Source organism: Brachyistius frenatus, unplaced genomic scaffold (assembly GCF_029030835.1).
Source record: "Brachyistius frenatus isolate BFR_SWC_R1_liver_20210118 unplaced genomic scaffold, ASM2903083v1 Contig_255, whole genome shotgun sequence".
NCBI classification, from domain to species: Eukaryota; Metazoa; Chordata; class Actinopteri; family Embiotocidae; genus Brachyistius; species Brachyistius frenatus.
In genome coordinates this window covers 407,173-433,788 of record NW_027210854.1, presented here as the reverse complement: position 1 = coordinate 433,788, position 26,616 = coordinate 407,173, and the positions used below count along the sequence as shown (strand labels likewise).

General features: G+C 43.1%; 1 protein-coding gene across 1 annotated transcript in view; it reads right to left on the bottom strand.

Moving 5' to 3' along the window:
- itgb5 (integrin, beta 5) overlaps positions 1 to 26,616 on the bottom strand; it is a 58,556-nt gene that overhangs the window by 3,032 nt on the left and 28,908 nt on the right. The window contains exons 12-15 of the mRNA XM_069721016.1: positions 8,446 to 8,668; positions 3,159 to 3,259; positions 969 to 1,088; positions 351 to 517 (exon numbers count right to left, since the gene is read on the bottom strand). Coding sequence (XP_069577117.1) covers positions 351 to 517; positions 969 to 1,088; positions 3,159 to 3,259; positions 8,446 to 8,668 — 611 coding nt within the window. The remainder of the gene's footprint in view (positions 1 to 350; positions 518 to 968; positions 1,089 to 3,158; positions 3,260 to 8,445; positions 8,669 to 26,616) is intronic.

Sequence of the window (26,616 nt, the reverse complement as noted above, 5' to 3'; positions counted from 1 at the left end):
TGTGACTTTAGTTTAAAGTAACTCTTAAACTGTTCAGGAATATGTCCTTCTTTTGAGTCTCTCATAAATAAAAAGACATATTTGAAAAATATGAATATAATAAATAGTAAGAGTCTGGCGCTTGTGAAATAGAGGGGGATGAACTGTGTGAATGTGTTCAGTACTTGTTACTGCGAACATGCAGGAAAATGTAATTTCAGAAGCTTTGGCTCCAAAATGAAGACTTCAAACACGAAGCTGAATGTAAAGTTTGTAAAACGACTGTAGATCTGTTATATATGGGAGAAGGAGCCTTTCGCTGCCATGGCAACAGTAGCGCTGCTACGAACACACGACGGGCTCATCCTTACCATTTCGTATCGGGCGCGTGAGCGTGCGTTCTGGAAGCGAGTGAACTCCCGCCTGTCGTGGATGGTGATGACCAGCTTCCACACAGCGAGCAACACCACTCCCACCAGCAGAATGCTGCCCACCACCGCCAGCAGCACCATGAAGGCATCCGGCCCACCGCTGCACTCTGAGGTTAAACACAGCACACCATTTATTTAGACTGTTTCCTAGTGAAGCCTCGTAGCTCCCAGCTGTCAACAATAATCACTCAGCAGAAAAATCAAATGACTAAAAACAGTGGCGGTCAAAACGATCCGCACTTGGTAGGCTGCATTTCTAGAATGCTGAGTCATCATAATTTGCCAAAGGTTTGATTAAAAAAGCAGCCAAAGACAGAGTCCCGGGTTTGATTGCATCAGGTGTATCCTCTGCAGTCTTAAAGCACCAACAGTCCAACACACACGTACCGAGGCAGGACCTTTTTACTGGCCAACATCTTGAACATGAGGAGTCCATAACAAGCAGAAGGATTATCTTCTCCGCTGTGTGTTTCTGAATGCGAGGTTTCGACTGAGAAGCAGCCGATGTGACGGCAGCAGCAGAAAAGCTACGTGAGGTTTGTTATTTGAAGCACTGACCTGGCTCCTTCAGAGCGGTGAGCACCGACTGACCGCTGGCGTGCTCCGAGTACGTGAACTTCATCACACAGTCGCTGTCGGTCTTGTAGAGACACAACACGGCGGCCGAGTCCTCCGTGTCTGCAACAGAAACACACAAACACACTTTTCATTTCAGGAATCTTACTAAACTCAAACAAATTGATTCATTCATTATCAGTTTTATTAGCTGCCTCATTTCCACATTATTAATATCAGCACTTTTAAAGGTTTGGTTTTCAATTCAAGAACAAAGAGAGAAAAAGGAAAAGAAGAGATGAAACCTGAGGGGAACTTCACGCTGAGTTGGTGTTTGTTACATAACTTGAATTTTTCATTCATACATGATGTTAAAATCATATTCTTTACATCTGTATCTGTAAAAAGGTCCAATCATGAAACAAATAATTAAAAAACACATGTTGGAACCACCAAAGAAAAACTGTGACGCTGATCTGAGGTCAGCGCTGAGAAGTCTTGATTGACACGCTGATATTCTGGGTGTTGTCATGCAAACTCTTTTAAATCCTCACGAGGGAGGGTGAGGTACCCCTCCTCCCCCTGACCCCCATCAGCCCCTCCTTCTCATGCGCAGAGTATCAGGAATGTACATGTGGAGGTCATTACGGCCGGTCAGACAGTTAAACTAGCGCAGAATGAAACACTTCAGATCTGAGCCGAGATAGACCGGTCCGATAACCGCCTCAATACCTGCACACAGAACCGTCATCATACAACAAGTAGTTCTGATCCAGAGATGTGATTGGTCAAATCATCATGACATCACACCCTGCTCATCACTATAAATATCCCTCCACCTCCTCAATGGGAAAATAGAATTAGAATAGAGTTTCATATAATATGTAATATAATGTAGTTTCTACTTGTTATAGTTCTATTAAATGACCCATTTGGTGAAGTCGGGTCTCTTTTGGTCCTTTTTGGTCGCTCTGAGCACCCGTACCGTAACACCACGGATAGTCACACACTTACAATCCTAGAGGAGGCTAGCTGGACCGGTTTGGTTTGAACACACGACACGGTGGTAAAATGTTAAAAACACATGAGAACATGGATATCTTTGTTCATCAGATATCTTTGTTCATCAGATCTCTTAGTTCCTCAGATATCTTTGTTCATCAGATATCTTTGTTCCTCAGATATCTTAGTTCCTCAGATATCTTTGTTCCTCAGATATCTTTGTTCCTCAGAAATCTTTGTTCATCAGATATCTTAGTTCATCAGATATCTTTGTTCCTCAGATATCTTTGTTCATCAGATATCTTTGTTCATCAGATATCTTTGTTCCTTAGATATCTTTGTTCAGTTGAAGACTATAAATCCTCTGTTGCTAGGTGGTTGCTAAGGGTCTGACGACTTCCTGGAGTAGTGAACATTACATACGTTATATAAGAGTCTACTGACGGGACTGATTGTTTTGCAGTTATTAGTCATACCCCATGTGTTGCCATGGAAACAGAGATCACACTAACAAAAAGTTTTATATTTAGAGAGTGAATTGCTCCACAATATGAACAGATGTTTTATTTAGTTGGTAACTTGTTGTATAATCTCAGTATTACACTGGAGGCTGTTTTAACCTCATTATTGCTACAAATCACTGTGGATTTATAACACACTGAAATATCTCCTGACTGAACGGCACTCATGATTTATAGATTAAGGTCTGTGGGGGATTTATTCTTCGCTAGCAGTTCTGCTAAGAATTAACTGACAATAACAGTAATGATCTCACAACCTAATAAGCTACATGTTTAATTTGTGTCAGTGAACATTAATGCCACCAAACATACACATTGACAATAACCAGCTGACTAACATTATAGATACAGATGTGGAAAATATAACATTTTAATAAATGGAAACTCAAATTTCAACATGGAAACAAAACTCCCTGATATTCATGGACTTGGAACAGAAAATTATGAAATTCTCTTTCTGGAAAAGAGTTTTAAAATTTCCCTGAAACTGTTGCAGATGCTACAGATGTCATTACTTTTATCTGCCAGTCAGATGTGTGTGTGTGTGTGTGTGTGTGTGTGTGTGTGTGTGTGTGTGTGTGTGTGTGTGTGTGTGTGTGTGTGTGTGTGTGTGTGTGTGTGTGTGTGTGTGTGTGTGTGTGTGTGTGTGTGTGTGTGTGTGTGAACTCACTGAGGATCTCCACAGTGATGATTTCATCCTTGCAGAGCCGCTGGCAGGTCTGGTTGTCTGCGAGTCTCCCCGAGTTGAACAGCCGGCACTCGATACACTCTCTGAAGAGGACGAGAACACGTGAGTGGAAAAGTCACGTAAATCTTATATTTAATAATTTTTCTTTATTTATACTCATGAGCCAATTTAAGACAGCAAAAGAAAACACACAACAATATAACTTTGTTAGATAGAGAGAGACGGTGGAGAGAAAAAATAATCCACAAACTCTCAATATCATTATTGTCTTTTACTGACAGTTTTTTATAATTGTGCTGGACATGCCGTTCAATATCGATCACATCCATATCTGTCATCGATTAGTCAGACTGGCTGTGGTGGCTACGCTAACAAAAAGGCTAACAACCACTCTGTTAACTAAGAACAGCTGTAATGAAGGGATGTAAAGGATTATTGTTATTTTTGAGTTTGTGGATTAAATCGTTAGCAACATGCTAACTTTGAGGATGCTATCAACTTTATCGTTGGTCACTGACAGTTGAAGCAGATGAACTTCATACTGAGAGGAGAAAGACTGTTTGCTGTGATGTCTGGGTTCTTGTTTTCACTCAAGTAACTGTGAGTCAAAGAGAACAAGTTTAGAGTTAAACTGATGGTCTTTATTTCCAATTCTACGAAGGCCTAAGTTGTATTTGACTTTCTACCAGTTTGAGGTAAAAAGACTCTCCAAAAGAAGTAGGGACAAAATCTAGAGACTGTGAAAGTTTTCTTTGTTTAGTAATCAGTGGTGAGTTTCTATTCCCAGGAGGTCTAACGAGCAGGAGGTGTGGTCTAACGAGCAGGAGGTGTGGTCTGACCAGCTGTAGCCAACCCTGTTATAAAACCAGGAAGTGTTTGGGGTTCAGGTCTACTCATCTCCCCCAAATGGAGGTTTTCTCTTTACCCACGTCCACTTCCTACCTCACTGTCTCTTGAGTTTCATGCTGTGACAGTTACTCATCCGGCACAATTAAACATTGTTGTCCTCTACCGTCCTCCAGATCCTTTGGGAGATTTAATGGACGAATTAGACGTCCTCCTGTTAAATGTCCCTGAAAATGGTCCTCCACTTGTCCTTCTTTAACATCCAGACTGAGAAGTCATCTGACCTTGTGCTCTTCCTGTCTTCCTTTGCTGTCTCCCTCAGTCCTTCTCCTCCTCCTCACAAAGGTTGGAACCACCTGGACTATATTTCACCACAAACTGCTCCTCATCTAACCTCACTGTAACTCCACTTCATGTCTCCGACCACTTCTTTATCTCTGACTCTCTCTAACTGACAACCTGACCACATCAACAGACTCTGGACCTGTCCGTCACAACATTCACTCCCTCTCTCCCGCCTCTCGTCCTCCTCTCTCCCTCTCTCCCTCCTCCTCTCCCTCCTCTCTCCCCTCCTCCTCTCTCCCTCCTCTGTTTTATCTGCCCTCCCTTCAACTGACTCTTCCTCCCTCATGCATCCTAACTCAGCCACAGACACTCTCCTTTCTACTCTGTCTTCCTCTCTTGATTGTCTCTGTCCTCCTCTTTGTCCTCCTGTCGTCCTCCTGTCCTCCTCCATGTCCTCCCCAGCTCTGTGGTTGTCTGATTCGGTGCTCCCAGAGAGCCACTATGAGAGCATCAGAAAGGAAATGTAGAAAATCTAACCACTCTGACGACCTGCTCACTTATCAATCTCTCCCTCCTCTCTCCCTCCTCCTCCTCTCTGTCCTCCTCCTCTCTCCTCTCCTCTATCTCTGCAGCCAAAAGCTTTTTCTACCAAACCAGAATTCAATCCTCATTTTCCAATCCCAAAAAGCTCTTCTCCATCTTCTCCATCCTCTCCATCCTCTCCAACCTCCTTGACCCCCCTCCTCCTTCCACCAAGCCACTTTGTCAACTACTTTACTAAAAAGATAGATGACATACGCTCCTCATTTTATAATCCAGCTTCTATAACTACATGTCCGTCATCTTCATCTTCATCCCCTTCGCTTTCCTTTTTCACCCCCGTCTCCCAATCAAGTTGTTACCTTGGTAACCTCCACCTCCCCAACCACCTGCCCCCTTGACCCCATCCCATCTCACATTCTCCAGTCTATTGCTTCTGACCTTCTTCCTTTTCTCACCCATCTCATCAACACTTCTCTGTCAACGGTCTGTTTCCTGAACTCTGTGAAGGAGAGTGAACCCTCTCCTGAAGAAATCCACCCTCAACCCGTCTGAAGTAAACAACTACAGACCGTCTCTCTTCTTCCCTTTCTTTCCAAAACTCTGGAGCGAGCTATCTTTAACCAACTCTCCTCCTATCTCCACCATAATAACCTTCTTGACCACCAGTCTGGTTTCAACAGACCACTCAACAGAGACGGTCCTCCTTCTGTCTCTGAGCAGCTTCACACTGCTAGAGCAGCCTCTCTGTCCTCTGTCCTGATCCTTCTAGAACAGGGGTGTCAAACTCATTTTAGTTAAGGGGCCACATACTGCCCACTTTGATCTCAAGTGGGCCAGACCAGTAAAATCATAGCATAATAATGCATACATAACGACAATATTTATCTTTGTTTAAATCATTGGTGAAGGTTTTTGGATGATAAACCCTATCTTAAGGTCTTTCTACAATAAACTAGAAACATAAAGACCAAAAACTCAGACATCAGCCCATTTGCGCTGTTTTTGAAGCAATTACTGGATCGATTAAAAAAAAAAAAAATAACAAAACGTTTGTACTCATAAACCTCCATTTTCTCATAGAAATGCAATTTATGTCTTTCTGTAATTTTCACACTTAGCAAAGTCATCCGGCGGGCCGAGCTGGACCCCCTGGCGGGCCAGATCCGGCCCATGGGCCGTATGTTTGACACCCCTGTTCTAGACCTTCTGCTGCATTTGACACATTGAACCACCAGATCCTTATTTCCTCCCTTCAGGACCTCGGTGTCTCAGGTGTTCTCATCCTACCTCAACGACCTCACCTACCGGGGAACTTGGAGAGGATCTGTGTCTGAACCTTGTCCTCTCACTACTGGTGTCCCTCAAGGCTCCGTCCCGGGTCCTCTCCTCTTCTCTCTGTACACCGACTCTCTCGGCTCTGTCGTTCACTCGCATGTCTTTTCCTACCACAGCTATGCTGATGACACCCAACTGATCCTCTCTTTCCCCGATCTGAAACACAGGTAGCAGCATGAATCTCTGCCTGTCTGACTGACATCTCTCAGTGGATGTCCTCACACCACCTGGAAATCAACCTCCACAAGACCGAACTGCTCTTCCTTCCAGAGAAAGACTCTCCCACCCTCGACCTGACTACTACTTTCAACAACTCTGGTATCCCGACCCTGACTGATAAGAACCTCGGAGACACTCCACAGTCAACTCTCTCTTACTGCCAACATCGCTGCAACAACACGTTCCTGTAGATACATGCTGCACAACATCAGGAGAATACATCCTCTTCTCACTCAGAAGGAGGTGCAGGTTCTGGTCCAGGTTCTGGTCATCTCACATCTGGACTACTGTAACTCCCTCCTGGCAGGTCTACCTGTTAGTGCCATCCGACCTCTGCAGCTCATCCAGAATGCAGCAGCTCAACTGGTCTTTAACCTCCCGAAATACACTCACACTACTCCGCTCCTCTTCCTCCCTCCTCCTTCTCCTCTCCCTTCACTGGTTACCAGTAGCCGCCTGTATCCGTTTCAAAACATTGGTACTTGCGTACGGTGCTGCGAACAGATCAGGTCCAGTGTACATCCAGGTCATGGTCCAACCCTACATCCCAGCCCGCTCCCTCCGCTCTGCTTCCACCAATCAGCTTGTTGCTCCTCACTGAGCTAAACACTCTACAAAATCACGACTGTTTGCTGTCCTGGCTCCTAAATGGTAGAATGAGCTCCCCACCAACATCAGGACAGCAGAAACTCTGAACATCTTCCGCCGCAAACTAAAAACACACCTCTTCCTCCTTCACCTTGAACAGTAGAACTTTAGTAGTGCTTAAAATGGAACTTACTGATAGAACTTTGTAGTTTGGCTTTCTTGAAGAAATTGTATTTTCTTGATTCTTGTTGTTCTGGTTTTGTACCCTCATGGTTGAAATGCACTTATTGTAAGTCGCTTTGGATAAAAGAGTCAGGTAAGTGAAATGTAATGTCTCTCTTTATATCTTTACATAAGTTTATCTCGTGCACACGAATGAATTAAAACGTGGGAACGAATGAATTAAAATGTGGGAACGAATGAATTAAAACAAGGGAACGAATGAATTAAAACGTGCGAACGAATGAGTTAAAACGTGGGAACTAATTAATTAAAATGAGGGAACGAATGAATTAAAATGTGCGAAATTAAAACGTGCATGAAATGCTATCTCGTACACACAATTTAGTATCTCGGCCTCGATTTAGTGATTCGTGCGCACGATTTGCATTTAGTTTGTGTTTGTGCAAACGTTTATCAACTTCACAGCAAGTGAAGCGTGCAGCACACAACACACACTTCCATTCCAGATGTTTCCGTGTGCGTTGGTTAGCAGTGCTGCTACAGCTGCTTTAGATTTCAATACTTTTCAAATGAATAAAGTTCATTAAAATCTCCATTTGATATTTATTATTATGCTTATGCAAGAAATAAAGGACCAACTTCTGTCCAAAGCCTTTGGCCACCAAAGATGTAACGAGATGTTTCTTTCTTGTTGGACTTTATAACTGATCCTTCAGAACATACAGCTGCATAAAGAATGCAAAACGCCCCCCCCTCAAAAATGATATTTTTTTTCTAAGCCAATGGCCACAATTTCCATCAGATGTTGTTTTTTCAATATCTTGCTTTCCGTACATACTAAACAAGCTTTACACAAATAAACATTAAAAAAACGTTTCCACAGAAGCATAAAAAACTGTAACACTGAATAATCTCAGCTGATGAAGCAGTAAACATGCTTATAAAATCAAGTCTGGTCAGGGGTCAAAGGTCGTCCCGTGAAGACCATTGCCTTGGAAAACCAGAGACGTGAGAGGAGGACACGGCGGTTGGTGTTCCTCGTCTCTACGAGACGTCGGGTTGGCGTTAACCTCGACTTCAGTCTCACGTTGAGGCGTTTCATCTCGCGGTGATTTTAAACAGCGCTTTGAGTTATTAGTTATTAGAGAGCATCTCTCTTCTGACTGTCATCAACGCCGAGGTGAATCTGTGAGGTTTTGTTTGATCATGTGACCTTTCCCTGGTTTGCTGAGGACGAACTCTCCATCCCAACGTGACGCGTGTTCTTTACCTTTTAGTGCCGCAGGCGTCGGGGCAGGTGGGACATTTCTCACAGGTGTCTCCGAACGCTCCCGGCTCGGTGCACTGACAGTGGCCGCACACGCAGTGGCCCCGCCCACTGCACATCTGCCCGGCGTCCGAAACGCAGGATGCCGTCTCCGTGGAGCAGTTACAGTTGTCGCCGACATATCCAGCGTGGCATTTGCACTCCCCGCAGTGACACTCTCCGTGACCTGGTGGGAGGAGCAGAGCGGGTCAGAACCACGAACACACGGAGAAACTTGAAAACACAAACCACAAACACATCGTCTGTTTACACTGGTTGAGTCGTGATTCGACAGGGACCCACGACAACCCACATCTTATCAGTTCATTCTGAATTATTTGTGCCAAACTTGAAGACATTCTCTCGATGCATTCTTCAGATTAAACTCAACGAGAACACGACGGACGGACGGTCTGGAAACACAACGTCTCGGTCTGCAGCTGTCTTTGGCGCCGAGCCGTAACACGTGGAAGCAGGTGGCGAGATGCTTTCCATAATTTGGTGAATGACAAAATTCCACAACAGCAACAAATGCAGCGATAAGAAATGTTGGAAGTATGTTGATATTTGTAATCAGAAACAATGTTACTGTCCTCCGTCTTCCACACAAACACACACACATAAACACACACAAACACACACAAACACACACACACACACACACACAAACACAAACACACACAAACACACACAAGGAACCCTTTGACTCTCCCTTATCTCAGTCAGAAGTCCCGGCAGCTCTCCAGCACCGACCTCCTCCACTTCTACTACCAACTCCTCCACCTGTTATCTGTAGCGGTGGAATAACTCCAGCCTGACGGGAGGCCGCCGGGTCCCAGCGCCTCTGATCTGTCTCGGCCCCCGATCATCATGCTCCCTCCAACACGAGAGGACTCCTCAATGGAGGAAGCATCACTGACAAGTTTATTCAGCACTAGTTGTTCCGAGACCACTTTAACGCACAATCACAGAGGGATGCAGTGTGGAGAGGAAGGAGACCAACTTCAGCCTGACATTCCTGCTCTGTATCACAGGAAGACATATCAGCACTGTAACGCTTTAAAGGGTGGCGGAGCTCCAAAAGATGAAGGTGACGATCCTGAAGCTGCAAACTTCTGTTACAGTTTACAACTGGATCTGAGCTGGTAAAAGAAGCAGCTTCATTATGCAGCTTCAGTCCCTCCTAACAAAAACACTGAAACTCAACACCAACAAGTTGCCGATTAATCAACTATTTTATATCATTTATCAAGAAAAAGTCTCAACATTTGCTGGTTTCAGCCTTTAAATGTGACATGTTGATGATATCTTTCAACTTATATGATAGTGAATGAATTCCTTTAGGTTTTTGAGACTGTTGGTTGGACATGTTTACCGTAAAAAAAACTGACGAGGGGCATTGTACGCTATCCTCTAATATTAATAGAACAAATAACTACTGAAGAAAATACATCAGTTTAGTTAATAATGGAAATATTATATTATGGAAACAAGTCAGTGATTTGTTTCAGTAACTGGCTGAAAGGGAAATTATTTGTTGCTTATATTGTTTTCTTAATAATACACGTTTGAATGAGCAATTCAATTAAACCCGTTTTTCCAATAACTGATATATTTTGTAATATTCTGGTCTCTGTTGCTGTGCAGTTGCTCTTGTATGGAGGATGTAAACTGATTGGTCAATCCTACAGATCACCTACGGTATATGAGTTAACCACAGACTGGGTATAAAAGAGTTCGTAGCTTCAGGTCTATAAAATGGTTCCGATCCAGAAGTGTCTTCAGCTGCAATACCAGCGAGTGCCACTAGAGGTCAGCTCCAAAAAGCCTCCGGCTCCATAGACTCCCATTCAACTTGTCTCATCAAATCCAAAGTGAATAAAATGTGTCCATCAGTTATCTCGGTGTTGTTAGCTAAAGTCACTCCTTCTTATTAGTTTTCTGGAGGTCCATCTGAAAATAATCCCTCATTCATTAGAAAAGAAGATTCAAGAAGACCTGTTTTTGGGGGCGTGTCTGTTTGATTGACAGGTCTGTGGTGCAGTCAGGTTACAGCTATTGGTGGGCAGGACGTAGTATTGTCAGGTTTCCAATCAGATCAGTCAGATCCACCGCTGGCTCCTCCCCCAGCTCGTCCAAATATGGTCACTTCCTGCTCCAAACCGCTCCAAACTAGCAAGATGGTGACGGACAGAATCTGAAATGGAGGCTTCATAACGTTCACAAACCAACGATGACATCATTGCTTGATGATGGTTGATGACATCACTGATGGTTCCTGGTTGCTACCATTACATTTCCATTTCAAAGGATGTTAGTAGGAAACAGTGAAGACAGAAGCCAGAGTTGTAAAGAATGAGGGAAAATTAGGTCACAAGTAAATTCAATCAGCGTTTAGGAGTGGCGACTCCTTCTGTCCAACATTCAATGGGAACAAACATATTACATTCAACCTCAGACACAGTAAGGAGGAGAAGGAGCCTCTGATCAGACCTCAAAGACTTCAGAGTCTTCTCAAAGTTAACAGGAAACATTTTGCCAAGTCATCAAGCAGTCAGGGTTGTGCAACAGAGTCTGGAATCTCAGACATGCGGTAAATTCCTTCTGTTTTTGTAAAAGCACTTCCTTAATTATTCTGTATTTTTCAACATGGAAAACCTGAGACTGAACAAATTAATTGGGTTTGGAGCACCACTCCCAAACCCCGGTCAGATGAGGCTGCCCTGATGACTGGCATGTGGCTGACTCACAGTAAAAACTCTGGAAATGACATCTCTGCTGTCTGGCCATTCAGAAGGCAACGAGTGTTTACTGTCCCAAAGAGTGTGGAGGATAAAAGAAGTGAAAGTGCAGCTGTTTTCACGCTTCTTCCAGTTGCTACCAGGCCTGCAAACCGACTTCATTATAAAGGTTATTATATCACACAGGCTACGCTGTAATCCTACAACACCAATTCCAAAAAAGTTGGGAAGCTGTGTAAAATGTAAATAAAAACAGAATGCAATGATTTGAAAATCACATAAAAATGTTTTTATTGCAGATATACCAAAGACTTTCCAAATATTGGAACTCAGAAATGTTATTGTTTCATTTAAAATATGTGCTTATTTTGAATTTGATGCCAACAACACGTCTCAAAAAAGTCAGGACAGGATCATGTTTACCACCGTGATGCATCACTTCTTCTTTTAACAACACTCTGTAAACGTTTAGGAACTGAGGAGACCAGTTTCTGGAGTTTTGAAAGTGAAAAGTTGTCCTATTATAACCTAAGATATCATTTTAGCTGCTCAACATTTTGGGACAACTTGTCATATTTTTAATTTTAATAATGCTCCAAATGTTTTCAATGGTTGACAGGTCTGGACTGCAGGAGGTCAGTTTATCAGCCGGACTACCCATGCCATGTGCACTAATGCATCCTGTACCATCACAGATGCTGGCTTTAGAACCAAGTTGATAACAAGCTGGATGGTCCCTCTCCTCTTTAACCTGGAGGATGCAGCGTCCATGATTTCCAAACAGAATCTCAGATTGTGATCCATCAGACCTCAGGACAGTTTTCCACTTCACCTCAGTCCATCTTCAATGATCTCGGTCCAGAGAAGGCGGTGGTGTTTCTGGATCATGTTTCTATGTGGTTTCTTCTTTGGGGAGTTTTAACATCATTTGTGGACGCAGCGATGAACTGTGTTCACAGACGATGGTTTTCACAAGTGTTCCTGAGCCCATGCAGTGATTTCCACTCCAGAATAGTGTGTTTTTAATGCAGTGCTGCCTGAAGGCCCGAAGATCACCACCATCCAATATTGGTTTCCAGCCTTGTCCCTTGTGTTCAGAGATTTCTCCAGATTCTCTGAATCTTTTAATGATATTATGAACCGTAGACGATGAAATCCACTAATTCTTTGTAGTTTTAATTTGAGGAACATTATTCTTAGATTGTTGAACTATTTTCCAAAACAGTCTTTCACAGAGTGGTGAACCTCTCCCCATCTTCACTGCTGAGAGACTCTGCCTCTCTGAAATCATCTTTTATACCCAATCATGTTCCTGATCTGTTGCCATGGTAACCTGATTAGTTGAGACGTTCCACCAGGTGTTTTCTTTAATCTTTACACAACGTTTCTAGTCTTTTGTTGAACCCGTCACAACGTTTTTGTGACGTGTTGCTACCATCAAATTCAAAATAAGCACATATTTTTCATAAAACAATAACATTTCTCCATTTCAAAATTGGATATGATATATCAGTGATATATGATATGATAAAAGATATATCTTTGGTCTTTTTGCAATTAAATTTGAAAGTCATTGCATTGTGTTTTTATTTACATTTCACACAGCGTTCGAACCTTTTCGGAAACGGGGTTGTACAAATCAATCAGGTGCTGCCTCTTGGTCTTCATACTGCCCCGCTTGTGATGAACTGATGTCCAACACTACACCAACCATCATACCTTAACAGAGATGTTTGGATCAGGCTCTTTATCCCGTCTTTCCTTCTTGTTATTAAGAGGTAAGTGGTTTCATTTCTTCTGGCCGACTGTCGGGACGTTTTAATTCGCTGCTGCAGTGACATTAAATAGCGCTCATGATAAACACAGCTGCAGCATAGGAGGAGACATGGAAAGAGTTCACATTCCTCAGAGCTTCCTCTTTCTCATGACGCTCCTCCAGACGTTCTGTCAGCCTGGACGAGCAGTCAGAACCGGGCTGAGTGCCACAGAGAACCGAGCTGATCCTGACACGTCTAACCGAGAAAGATGTTCTTCATTTCAGAACAGCTGTGCCCATTAAAGTCCAGCTGAGAGTTCTGTTATCTCTGTTAGCTGTTAACACAGGGAGGTCACCGGGCCTGATGCAGCCCGGTCTCTCTGGCGCCGCTCGCTTCTTCTGCTGAGCAAAAATATAGATTTGAATCTTGGAAAAAAGGAATACATGGAGAATTCAGTTCTTCATGGTACACCACTGACAATGAAGACCACATGAATGAATGACACAAATTACAGACTCAGTAGAGAAGAAGATGAAGAGCTGCAAATGACGGCGGGCTGTGGAAGAGCTACTGAATGAACCCTGTGGTGAAACTTCTGTCATCATCAAAGTCAAAAATGAACTTAGAAACATGTTTGCCAACATGGATGAAACGTCCTTAAAGTACCTCACAAAAGGAATTTGAACATTTGAGTTTCCATGAGACCGTTAAACTCCATCTGCTTAGGGAAGACGAGAACAATAAATTAACTGACTGTTAATATAGATCATCCATCAGTGATGTCATCGTTGGTTTCAGTTTCAAATTATAAATCACTTACAGGCAAATAGAGAAGTTTCATATTGCTGTGTACGTCAATAGTACTTTTTTTTAACCAATGAAATAGTAATATGCGTCTTGTATTTAAATAAAAGAAGGAAACGTACATCTGCGTATCCACTTGGAAAATGTCGGCCCTCCTGATGACGTCTGATAAAGAAGTGGACTACAGCTGTGAATCCTTCCCAGAGCCGCGGGGAATTAACCACATCACGCATCACCGGTTACGTCAACCTGGATATCTCACAGCTGAGCTTGTTGAGGCTTCATCCTCACTGGGGGACAGAAATACAGCCCATTGAACTGGATTTGTGTCGATGTGGTTTTCTCAACCATCAGTGATGTCATCATCCATCAGTGATGTCATCATCCATCAGTGATGTCATCAACCATATGTGATGTCATCATCCATCGACTATCAGTGATGTCATCATCCATCAGTGATGTCATCGTTGGTTTGTGAACGTTATGAATCCTCCAGTTCAGATTCTGTCCGTCACCATCTTTGCTAGTTCGGAGCAGTTTGGAGCAGGAAGTGACCATATTTGGATGAGCTGGGGGAGGAGCCAGCGGTGGATCTGACTGATCTGATTGGAAACCTAACGATACTACGTCCCGCCCACCGATAGCTGTAACCTGACTGCACCACAGACCTGTCAATCAAACAGACACGCCCCCAAAAACAGGTCTTCTTGAATCTTCTTTTCTAATGAATGAGGGATTATTTTCAGATGGACCTCCAGAAAACTAAGAAGAAGGAGTGACTTTAGCTAACAACACCGAGATAACTGATGGACACATTTTATTCACTTTGGATTTGATGAGACAAGTTGAATGGGAGTCTATGGAGCCGGAGGCTTTTTGGAGCCGACCTCTAGTGGCACTCGCTGGTATTGCAGCTGAAGACACTTCTGGATCGGAACCGTTTTACAGACCTGCAAGCTACGAACTCTTTTATATCCAGTCTGTGATTTAGATTGTCAATATTTCATTCATTCTTTAAAAACACAAAAAGAAGCAACACAAACAAAATGGAAGTATACATTATACAATAAACTCCCACATTTGCATGTTAGATTATTGATTCTCACACCTGAGTTGCAGCCTGTCTATTCTCTCAGAAAGGCTGAATTTAAAGAAACAATTCTGGGATCCAGAATATATTTTCATACTGAACCTACAGCCTGTGAAATCACTGGATTCTAACAGCATGTTTAAACAGGCTAAAGTAAATATCTGGGGCTTATGTAAGAGGAAATGAGCTGTCGGATTATTTTTAGAGGGATATTTGATGCACCATATCGTGGAGACCAGATTTAAAAATAGACAGGAGCTTCACTAATGCCTCTCCGTCAATAAAAGCACAGAAGATAAACAAAATGTGAACAGAGTAAATTATATCTGACATCTGGAAGACTACCATGCATATCCAAGTCTTGACAGAGTGCAGAGAGAAGCATGTTTTGTGGGGGAAAACAGGAAAGGGCGAGGAGATGGATATGACACGTCTAATCCATCAGCTGCTTGCAAACCTCGTTCCAGTTCTCTTCGAGCAGAGGAGCATCGTAGCAGAACTAGGGAGTCAAAACTATTCAGCTCTCTACATTTAGATTTAAACCTACATTTTTAAAGCTATAATCTCTGGCCACATGAACAAAATGCCCGATGGTGACCGAAATGGCCTCCGTCCCACAGGTTGTGGTATGTTTGTGTGTGTACGGAAATTAAACACGGTCTGTAACCCTCAACACCTCCAGCTGCAGCCTGAATCCTGGTTTTTCCTCTTGTGAAAAGCTTCACTGACTATTTGAAATGCTCGTTGTGCATCAGAGTTCGCCTGTGGCACATGAAACATTTGTAAATAAAATTTTAAAAAAAAAAGGCATTTCCTGTTGCTGTGGGAGACACTGCAGTTCGTAACTGGAAACTGGAATTTAACCTGTGTAAAATATTTAAAATAGGGTTGATACAAAGAACGTGTAGTTAATGATGGTGAATATTAAACTAAAGCAGCAAACCTACACTTTGAAACCAAAGGCAACAACGTTCAGTGTCCACAGAATGTTGTTCACAGTGTAGAGTCACACATACAGAACGTATGAACTGAAATTTACCTAAAGTGTTACTCTGATACTTCTCAGTTAGTTGGAGCAGCAACCAGCAGTGATGTCACTAACAGGTTTGTGAACGGCCGTTATGAGGCTTTGAGTTTGGATATAGGTCGTCACCATCTTTACTAGTTCGGAGCGGTTTGGAGCAGGACGTGACCATATTTGGATGAGCTGGGGGAGGAGCCAGCGGTGGATCTGACCGATCTGATTGGAAACCTGACGATACTACGTCCCGCCCACCGATAGCTGTAACCTGACTGAACCACAGGCCTGTCAATCAAACAGACACGCCCCCAAAAACAGGTCTTTTTAGGGCCCGAGCACCGAAAATTGGTGCGAAAGCCCTACTGTTTTTCGTAAAAATGTTCTTGGACGTTCGACGTTCTTATTCTTACGTAAAGTGATTTGCCTTTTTGGAGGCTTTATCATATTCAAAAACTCATGAAAGTGGATACACATTTGTCTCCCGGCGAAAAATTTTGTATTCTAGTGGAGTCGTGAGTGGGCGTGGCCAAACGGCTCGAGAGCGCCCCCTAAAGAGATGCCCCGGCGGCCACATTTACCTAAATTCACGAAATCCGGTGGACACGTGTATCACACCTAGATGCACAAAAAAGTTACATTGCACCGTTACGTCAACTCGACAGGAAGTCCACCATTTTGAATTTAGTCACCATTTTGGGCGATTCTGACACGTTGTACTTTGTCGAACTCCTCCGAGGGATTTTGTCGCACCGACTTGAATTTAGGTTCTATGGATAGAAAACATGTTTGGGATTAAATCTTCTTAAAATAATTTGTTTTTGTCGATGCGTGTGCCCGTGAGAGGCGGCCATTTTGAGCGTCTCGCCATGAAACTACGAGTTGCTTTAAATCTTATGTACATGGACCGACCTTCTCCAAACATCACAGGTATGATAACAGCCCCGCCCTGAAGACTCCTGTGGGGAAATATTCGCTCATAGTCATAGCGCCCCCTGTTGGCCACTGGAAATGACACTTTTCATACTTTCACATTCTACGTCGAGCTGGTTGATCCCATGAACCTAAAGTCGGGTCACAATAACCTAAACATGTAGTTGATGATATATTGAGACATTCGTTTGACTTTGTCAATGGGCGTTGCCTTGACGATGCGGCAAAGTTGGATGTCTCGCCGTGACACAGGAAGTTGATGTTTAAGGTCAAAGAATGCTTGAAACCTCACGAAACGTGTCACATACGTCCGGCGTGGTGAGATGATACATGTAATATGTGTTTTGCTAGTGGGCGTGGCCAAACGGCTCTCTCGCCGTGACACAGGAAGTTGATGTTTAAGGTCAAAGGATGCTTGAAACCTCACGAAACGTGTCACATACGTCCAGCGTAGTGAGACGATACATCTAATATGTGTTTTGCGAGTGGGAGTGGCCAAACGGCTCGCCAGCGCCCCCTGCTGGAGACAGGAAACGAGACAAAAATAGAAACTGTAAGCGGGGATACGCGGTCCCACGTGCACTGCACGTCAGGGAGACGACGCGCGGGAGTGCGAGGGCCTGTACATCACTGCTTGCAGTTTTAATTGAATCTTCTTTTTTTACACAACAATAACACCGTTGTCTGTTTTTCTTGTTTGTTTAAATATACAAAAAAAACCTTTGCACTATTGTTTAGTTAGTTTTAATTTAATTATTCTATTTTATTTTATTCTATTTGTTGTATATACTGTGCATTTTTATATTCAATATTTTTTACTGTTATTTTATTGCTTTCCTGTATCTATAAATGCTGCTGTAGCGAAAAAATTTCCCCTTGGGGATTAATAAAGTAACTATCTATCTATCTATCTATCTATCTAATGAATGAGGGATTATTTTCAGATGGAACTCCAGAAAACTAATAAGAAGGAGTGACTTTAGCTAACAACACCGAGATAACTGATGGACACATTTTATTCACTTTGGATTTGATGAGAGAAGTTGAATGGGAGTCTATGGAGCCGGAGGCTTTTTGCAGCCGACCTCTAGTGGCACTCGGTGGTATTGCAGTTTAAGACTCTTCTGCAGCGGCCTCATTTTTTAGACCTGGAACTACTTTTATATCCAGTCTATGATTGGAGTGGGCTGGATCAAATCCAAAGATTACCCTTAAAGGTATCCGTTCCAGGCAGAAACCACTTCTCTCTTTATCTGCTTTGTAATGTGTGTTTAGAGACAACAAACTCGTTCTCAGGGGAAAATCTGTCAGTGACAAATCGCTGCCTCTCGCTCAGCACAACTCCAGAAAGAAAGAAACTTGGTTCCAGAGCCAGTAATGTCCTCAAAGTAGGATTCATTTGTATGTGTAGTTGTTGTCACTCAGTGCTCCTTCTCCACCACCAGGGAGGTGAGCCGGTCCAAACGGCCTGGTTCTGTTGGAAGGTGTCAGTTCATGAAGGCTGAATGACCAGCAGTGGATGGGTCACAGAGGAGTAAACAATAAAGCAGTTTAACGTGTTCATCATTCTTTCAGAGCTCAAGGCCACATATTTCGATTGTTGTTGTTTTTACTGATGTAGAAAGCTAAAAAAAAAATGCAAATACTCACATTTTAGGGAGAATTTTAGGTCTTTTGAGGGAATTTGTGTCAATCAGCAAATCAATTAATCCTTTCAACACTGAACATTGTGATTCTTATTAGTGAGAGACAAATAGACAGTTTGTGTGGTGTTACCTCTTTTCTGAGCTGATTTAAAAAGCAACACCGCTTTGTGTGCTTTGAGCTTTGATCTCAGAGGGTTTAGAGCAAATAAATCTCCAGCAGCCCTGCCCTTTCTCTGGGAAGGAATGTAGAATATGACTGTATGACTTTAAATGAGAGCTCTGACTGCAGAACAATATCGCCATAAACCACTCAACTTAATTACACAGTAGGCTGTGGGATAAGGTTACTGACTGGCCTGGGACTGCACTGGATCTCTTATTTTATGCGTTCAAACGAAAAGCACATAGAAAAATGTAAAAGAAGCGGCTGCCATTGAGGCTCCCAGGTTGCAGCATGCAAAAATGTAAACCACTTCCTCTTTAAAATGGAATTTTGAAATATGTAAAAGTGTCCAATACAGGCATTCAGGCACAAACACATTTGTATATTCAGGGGAACAGACTGGTAGAATTATGGTCGGGTTTCATTTCAATCTCCAGAAATCGCTTCAACAACACATCAAGAAACTGCAAAAATAGTGACAGAAGAGGAGTGATGATTTCATAACAGTAAGAAAAAACATTAAAAAAAACAAGAAGAGGAGAAACCCACAAAGTCTGAAGTGACGTAATCTCTAAAAAAAAGTCAGTAGACAATCAAACTGCTGATGAGGCAGAATTTCCTCCACAGAAAAAATGAGGAAATAAAACCACACAAGACTATAAATCGCCAAAAAGAGAAATAGTATGAAGTAGGGATGTATTTCAAATATTCAAATAGTCATTATAATCTACAAAACCTATTAGTATATGTGACTATCGTTGTTCCTGATTTCCCCTGCTTTTACTGGTGCCTGGTTGTAATGCGTTACTCCCGTCAGAAGGTGGCGGTTATGCTCCTAAAAGCTGACTGCCAGCTGCCATTAAACAACATGGGAAGAAGAAGAACACGCTGCTTTCAGGGGTCCGGAGGTTTGCAGGTAAAACTATCCCAGTATTAGATGTCCCGGTGCGAACATGAGGAAACATGCAAAGACGTCGAGAGCCGTCAGAAAGTTCTGTGGAACTCCTTCAAAACATAAATAAAGACGAGTGATGAAAACTGTGCACGCAAAGCTGGCAAACAAACTTCCCTCGCTAAGCTCACTCATTAGAGTGGAGCACCGAGCAAGCGGCCGATCTCTGTATATTCATGAGTGTGTACACGGTCGGGCCGTGGAGGGGCAAATATTCGGTTAAAAATCAAATAGTTCCGAGCAAATTTGAAACAGTAGTTTTGCTTGAGATGCTGATCCCTAGTATGAAGCGTCCTGTCCTGTCCATGTCCTGCTTTAGGTTCAACCACAGACTGGATATAAAAGTGTTCGTAGCTTCAGGTCTGAAAAATGGTTCTGATGCAGAAATGTCTTAAGCTGCAATACCAGCGAGTGCCACTAGAGGGCGCTGATACTGCCTGTCCTATCGTTGAATCAGTTTTCTCTTTAGTAATGGTCATGAATGTTTGAAGACCAATGACAGACTGTAACTACAGTTGGACGTAGGTCTATTCATACACACACACACAAAGAGAGACAAAGTCATGCCATGAACTCAGGCTCAACAAATGCCATAGAATCTTGAACTCTCTCCTTGGACGGAGCTGCTGAGAAGCATGTCTTTATTTGTGTTTGCTCTGCACATCGAATGTCAAACTTACTTTGTAATGACTTTTAGAAAATTCTAAAACCATGACTTTTCTTAAAAAATAAATAAATTACCAAGTATAATATCTTTTCTAAATGGGTTTTCTCCACTTTTAGAACTTGTGTGAAAATCTGACGGCATTTTAAGTAATTAATGCAGAACTCCAGAATATTCTCAAAGTTTTTCAACCTTTCCAGCAACTCTGGATAAGAAATATTTGCACTCCGTGGATCGGCTTTCGGTAATTAATCAATTATGTTAAAGTGTTATCTTGAGGAAGATAAAAGCAAACGGCACAGCGAGCTCGAGGATTTGAGTACTTATAAACGGTATGTATAAAGAGTATTTATGAATGAATAAATAACCCTTAAAACACATTCTGTCTCTCAGAGACAACGCACGATGAACATTATTTCTAATGTCTAAAACAGTTCGAGTCACTAAATGAGCTTTGCAAATTTTAAAGGCCACAAATGTGACGAGCACGCACACGCACACAAAAATGTGGGCTGTTAAACTGTGGAGGCCGAGACAAGCCCTCCGTTGTATACTGAGTTCATCAACAGAAGTGAACAGACAGTTAATATCTGGTGTGTATGAGATGTGAGGTAAAGTGTTTGCGTTTATACATTTAACCGTTCTTATACATCTAATTTCTTTTCTATATTTTTAAAAGTTCCTTTATGTGTTTTTATATGAAACACTGCATGTAATTATCTCGCTGTGAAGCACTTTGAGCTGCATTTCTTGTATGGAAGGTGCAATACAAATAAAGTTTATTATTATTATTATTATTATTATTAAAGATTTGAAAGAGACAACTTCCTTCTTGTTAAGATTGTTTTTGTGTGTCGGTAAAAGAAGAATAAATCCAGCTGTGAGATATCCGACCTGCAGAGATGACTAAAACTAACAGAGCGTGCAGTGAGATCAGCTGATCTTTATGTGAATAACAGCACAAGCTTGAAGACCACAGTCATTACTTCTCTCTTGTTTACTTGTAGATTCTCCGGTCATCCAATCATAGGCCGCCTCACCGTCCACCGACGTTACTCAGTAAGCAGCGTTTTATAACTCCGGAGGAACCGGCTGTTTGTGAAATGCTGAAACTGTCTGCATTAGCATTTGACACGGCAAAAAGAATTATAATCATCACTTTATTTTTTCAAAAATTCGACATTGTTGGGCTTCATTTCTCTTGCTTCAAGTTGCAGTGCAGAATTTTTTTCAAGTTCAATAATATCTGCGTTTACTAATTTTTACTGATTATTTACTCGAATTTACAGTTTTGCAGGGCAGACATAAAATGTTGAAGAAAAAAATTATAAAAAATGAAAAGAAGGAAGGTTATTGAATTTTAAAATTCTTCTTAAAGTTGTTTATTTTGGTCTTGGAGCTGTTTGTAACTGAATTATCTTTTCTGTAAGGACATTATTGAAAATATGGTGGTTATAAGCGGTTAACTACATTGGAATTAATTTAGATTTCCAATAAATACAAGTCCAACATTAACTTCCTTTAACCCTGTTTTGGTCTCCACCAACAGCTGAAGGGAAATATCTGACTTGTAAGCTGCAAAATGTTGCACCATTGCTGCCAGTTCAAGTCATGTCAACTAAAACACTACTGAACCACAGCCAGCGAATCAAATGCACTTTACAGACCGTGTTGAAGGAACAATCAGCTGACACACCACAAAGCTTGACTGACATGCAGTATTTAAGATATGCTTCTTTTTAGTAAAGCATTTAATTATCACTGCTACATTTAAAAACAAATAGTGAAAACTAATCTTAAATCCAAATACAATGTTTCACACCTGAAAGGTCAGATCAGAAAAATGGTTCTGATCCAGAAGTGCCTTCAGCTGCAATACCAGCGAGTGCCACTAGAGGTCGGCTCCAAAAAGCCTCCGGCTCCATAGACTCCCATTCAACTTCTCTCATCAAATCCAAAGTGAATAAAATGTGTCCATCAGTTATCTCGGTGTTGTTAGCTAAAGTCACTCCTTCTTATTAGTTTTCTGGAGGTCCATCTGAAAATAATCCTGAAACTACACTGCTCAAAAAAATAAAGGGAACACTTAAACAACACATCCTAGATCTCAATGAATGAAATATTCCAGTTGAAAATGTTTATTCATGACATAGTGGAATGTGTTGAGAACAAAATAACATCAGAATGATCAATGGAAATCAGAATCATTATCCATGGAGGTCTGGATTCAGAATCATACTCCAAATAAAAGTGTAAAAATCAGATCACAGGCTGATCCAACTTCTGTGGAGATTCCTGAAGACAAGTCCAAATGAGTCTCAGTAGTGTGTGTGTCCTCCACGTGCCTGTATCACTCCCTACAACGCCTGGGCATGCTCCTGATGAGACCACGGATGTTCTCCTGAGGGATCTCCTCCCAGACCCGGATCAAAGCATCGGTCCACTCCCGGACAGTCTGTGGTGCGACGTGGCGTCGGCGGACGGGGGGGGGGGGGGGGGGGGGGGGGGGGGGGGGGGGGGGGGGGGGGGGGAACGAGACGCGATGTCCCGGATGTGCTGGATTGGATTCAGGTCTGGGGAACGGGCGGGCCGGTCCGGAGCATCGATGCCTTCATCGTGCAGGAACCGCTGACACACTCCAGCCATATGAGGCCGAGCATTGTCCCGCATCAGAAGAACCCAGGACCCGCTGCACCAGCAGATGGTCTTCAACGGGTCTGAGGATCTCATCCCGGGACCTAATGGCAGTCAGGGTACCTCTGGCTAGCACACGGAGGGCTGCGCGGCCCTCCGAAGAAACGCCTCCCCAGACCGTCGCTGACCCGCCGCCGAACCGGTCCCGCTGGAGGATGTTGCAGGCAGCAGAACGTTCTCCACGGCGTCTCCAGACTCCGTCACGTCTGTCACATGTGCTCAGTGTGAACCTGCTCTCAACCGTGAAGACCGCAGGGCGCCGACGGAGAAGCTGCCGATCTCGGTGTTCTCCGGTAAAGTCCGGTCGCCCCGTACGGTGTCGGGCTGTGAGCACAGACCCCACTTGTGGACGTCGGGCCCTCGTACCGCCCTCATGGAGTCTGTTTCTGACAGTTTGATCAGAAACATGCACATTAGTGGCCTGCTGGAGGTCATTTTGTAGGGCTCTGGCAGCGCTCCTCCTGTTCCTCCTTGCACAAAGGAGCAGATAGCGGTCCCGCTGCTGGGTTGTTGTCCTCCTACGTCCCCCTCCACGTCTCCTGGTGGACCGGCCCGTCTCCCGGTATGTCCTCCGTCCTCTTGACACTGTGCTGACAGACACAGCAAACCTTCTTGCCACAGCGTGCATTGATGTGCCATCCTGGATGAGCTGCACTACCTGAACAACTTCTGTGGGTTGGAGACACCTCATGCTCCCTCTAGTGGTGAGGACACTGGCAAAATGCAAAAGGGACCAACAATCATCCAGAAAGGACGAGGACAGAGAAACGGTCTGTGGCCACCACCTGCAGAACCGTTCCTTTATAGGGTTGTCTTGATGATTGCCTCATTTCCACCTGTTTGTTCCATTTGTACAACAGCAGGTGAAACTGATCCTCAATCAGTGTTGATCCGAACTGGACAGCTTGATTTCACAGAAGTGGGATTGACTTGGAGTTACATCGTGTTGTTTAAGTGTTCCCTTTATTTTTTGGAGCAGTGTACATATCATTTCTAAATGTGTATATGACCTTCAGGATTATCTGTGCTTCAACATGTCTGTGCTGCAGCTACAATGACAACAATCTCGTTTTTATTTGCAGTTCTGTTATAAACATAAAGTAAAGTTTCTTTCTTGACTTTTACCAAGCAAAAACTGAAGGGAGCTGTTTTCCTCAGTGAAGCACAGTTCCAGTAATGCTTGGCACGAACATGAATAAACACATATGGTCCTTATTTACTCTACGTGGAGGCACACACACACCGTACATGCACATACACACACAGTTGCAGTTTTATTTATGGAGTAAAAGAGGGTTTGTGTAAGTCTGGAAAACAGAGCCGGGCTATTTCTGGCAACTAAAGACTGGTGAGTGCTGAGATCATCATTCAGAGATGTGGGTCAGGGGGGCAGGAGAACCAGGAAGTCAAGACTGAAGTAGAGGCAGAGCAAAACTGGAGTTTTGAAGCACAAGTCAATACACCAGCAGAAAAACACATCTGATAAGGACATAACCCACGACCCCTTAAATCTGGTCGTGAAAAAATGTATCCTGAGAAAGATATTTAACAATTGAACAATGAACCTAAATCTTCATTACTTTTAAAATGGGTAATTTAGGTTAAAGGAAAGAGCACCTTTTCTAAAAACTTTTTTTTTTCACTTTTTTCACAGCAGAACTTGACTTGACCCAATTCCATTAAATGTCCCAAAATTGATATAATTACTATAATTTTCTTTCCATAATTTCACACCAACCATCATCCATCAGTGATGTCATCAACCAGCAGTGATGTCATCGTTGGTTTGTGAACGTTATGAATCCTCCAGTTCAGATTCTGTCCGTCACCATCTTGCTAGTTCGGAGCAGTTTGGAGCAGGAAGTGACCATATTTGGACGAGCTGGGGGAGGAGCCAGCGGTGGATCTGACTGATCTGATTGGAAACCTGACGATACTACGTCCCGCCCACCGATAGCTGTAACCTGACTGGACCACAGGCCTGTCAATCAAACAGACACGCCCCCAAAACAGGTCTTCTTGAATCTTCTTTTCTAAAGAATGAGGGATTATTTTCAGATGGACCTCCAGAAAACTAAGAAGAAGGAGTGACTTTAGCTAACAACACCGAGATAACTGATGGACACATTTTATTCACTTTGGATTTGATGAGACAAGTTGAATGGGAGTCTATGGAGCCGGAGGCTTTTTGGAGACGACCTCTCGGTGGTATTGCAGCTTAAGAAACTTCTGGATCGGAACCATTTTACAGAGCTGGAAGCTACGAACACTTTTATATCCAGTCTGTGGTTAACTCATATACTGTAGCTGATCTGTAGGATTGACTAATCAATTTACATATTCCATACAAGAGCAACTGCACAGCAACAGAGACCAGAATATTACAAAATATATCAGAGGTTGACATCTGATACTGAACTGGATCTGTCAGTTTGACCTAAACTCTCCAAAAAACCTGCTCGGGAGGCTGATAGCAGCGACCAGGTGAGCTCCATGGAAACAACACTGTCACACAATAAAGGAAACAAAGAGGGATTCAGACAGAAATGAAGCACCTTTAGGCGGCTCATGAGTCAGAACACTTCAGATGTAATCAGAGTAAAATGAGCAGCTCCTCGTGGACCAGCACCGATCCAGGAGGAACACAGTTATTTCTGCTAGCTGAGGGAGTGAAAGCCTTGATAGCACGTCCCGGGGGCACAGAGTCATTTCTGAAGCAGGACTTCCACAGAGCACTCGGCGTTAATTAACTGACAGACTGGGAATAGTGAGGGGAGGAAAGTGTGGAGGAGGCGTAACGTTTGGATTCATTAGGAACTCATTCTGGTTCCACAGAGGGACAACCTAAGGTGGTGGACATTTATGGATGATTAGCACAAACAAACAGCCATTCTGCATCTGTGCGTTCAGCCTTGTTGCTGACTCAGTGAAAGGCTTCTGTTTCTACTTGGTATAGATAAATACAGGCAGGCATTGTGATCGCGCCAAAACCGGCCCCACCGTCACAAAGCACTCTCTGTGGTTTCACAGGAACAGCCGTTGGCGTGGGGATGAGCCAGCGGGCCGCTCCCGCCAGGAGGTCCCAAACTGGAACGCTGAGTTTTGGACTCAAAGCTGTGGGAACAAACGGGCCTCAGCTTGTCCGGTACAGTGGAGCAGCCACACTGTGCCACAGCTTGCTTTTCTTAGCGAGTGTCAGTGCTTTCTGGGCACCAGAGTAAAGCCAGGGCAGCCAATGAGAGAGCAAGGATTTCAAGTTGGCATCAGGACAGAAATTGCTGATTAAATAAGTAAATGTATGTTTCAGGATGGAAATGTGAAGATAATTAAAGACCACATTACACCAATCACTGTATGGTTCGATGAGTTGTTGGTTCCAAATCTGTCCATTGAATATTTACTTGGATTTCTATTATGGAAAACAAGTGATTGTTAAAACTGCAAGCAGTGATAAGTGGGCTCGAGCACCTGCGCCCGTTAGGGAGCCGGCGGGTCGGGGGTTGATGCGGCCGTGGAGTTTACCATGCTTCACGCATGTTCCACGCTTTGTAACGTTTGGAGCCTCCCTTGACCTTAAACTAACTTCCTGTGTCGTGGTGAAACCTCAAATTTTGACGCATCACCGTGGAGACGCCCTTTGACAAATACACACAGTCTTCTCAATATATCATCA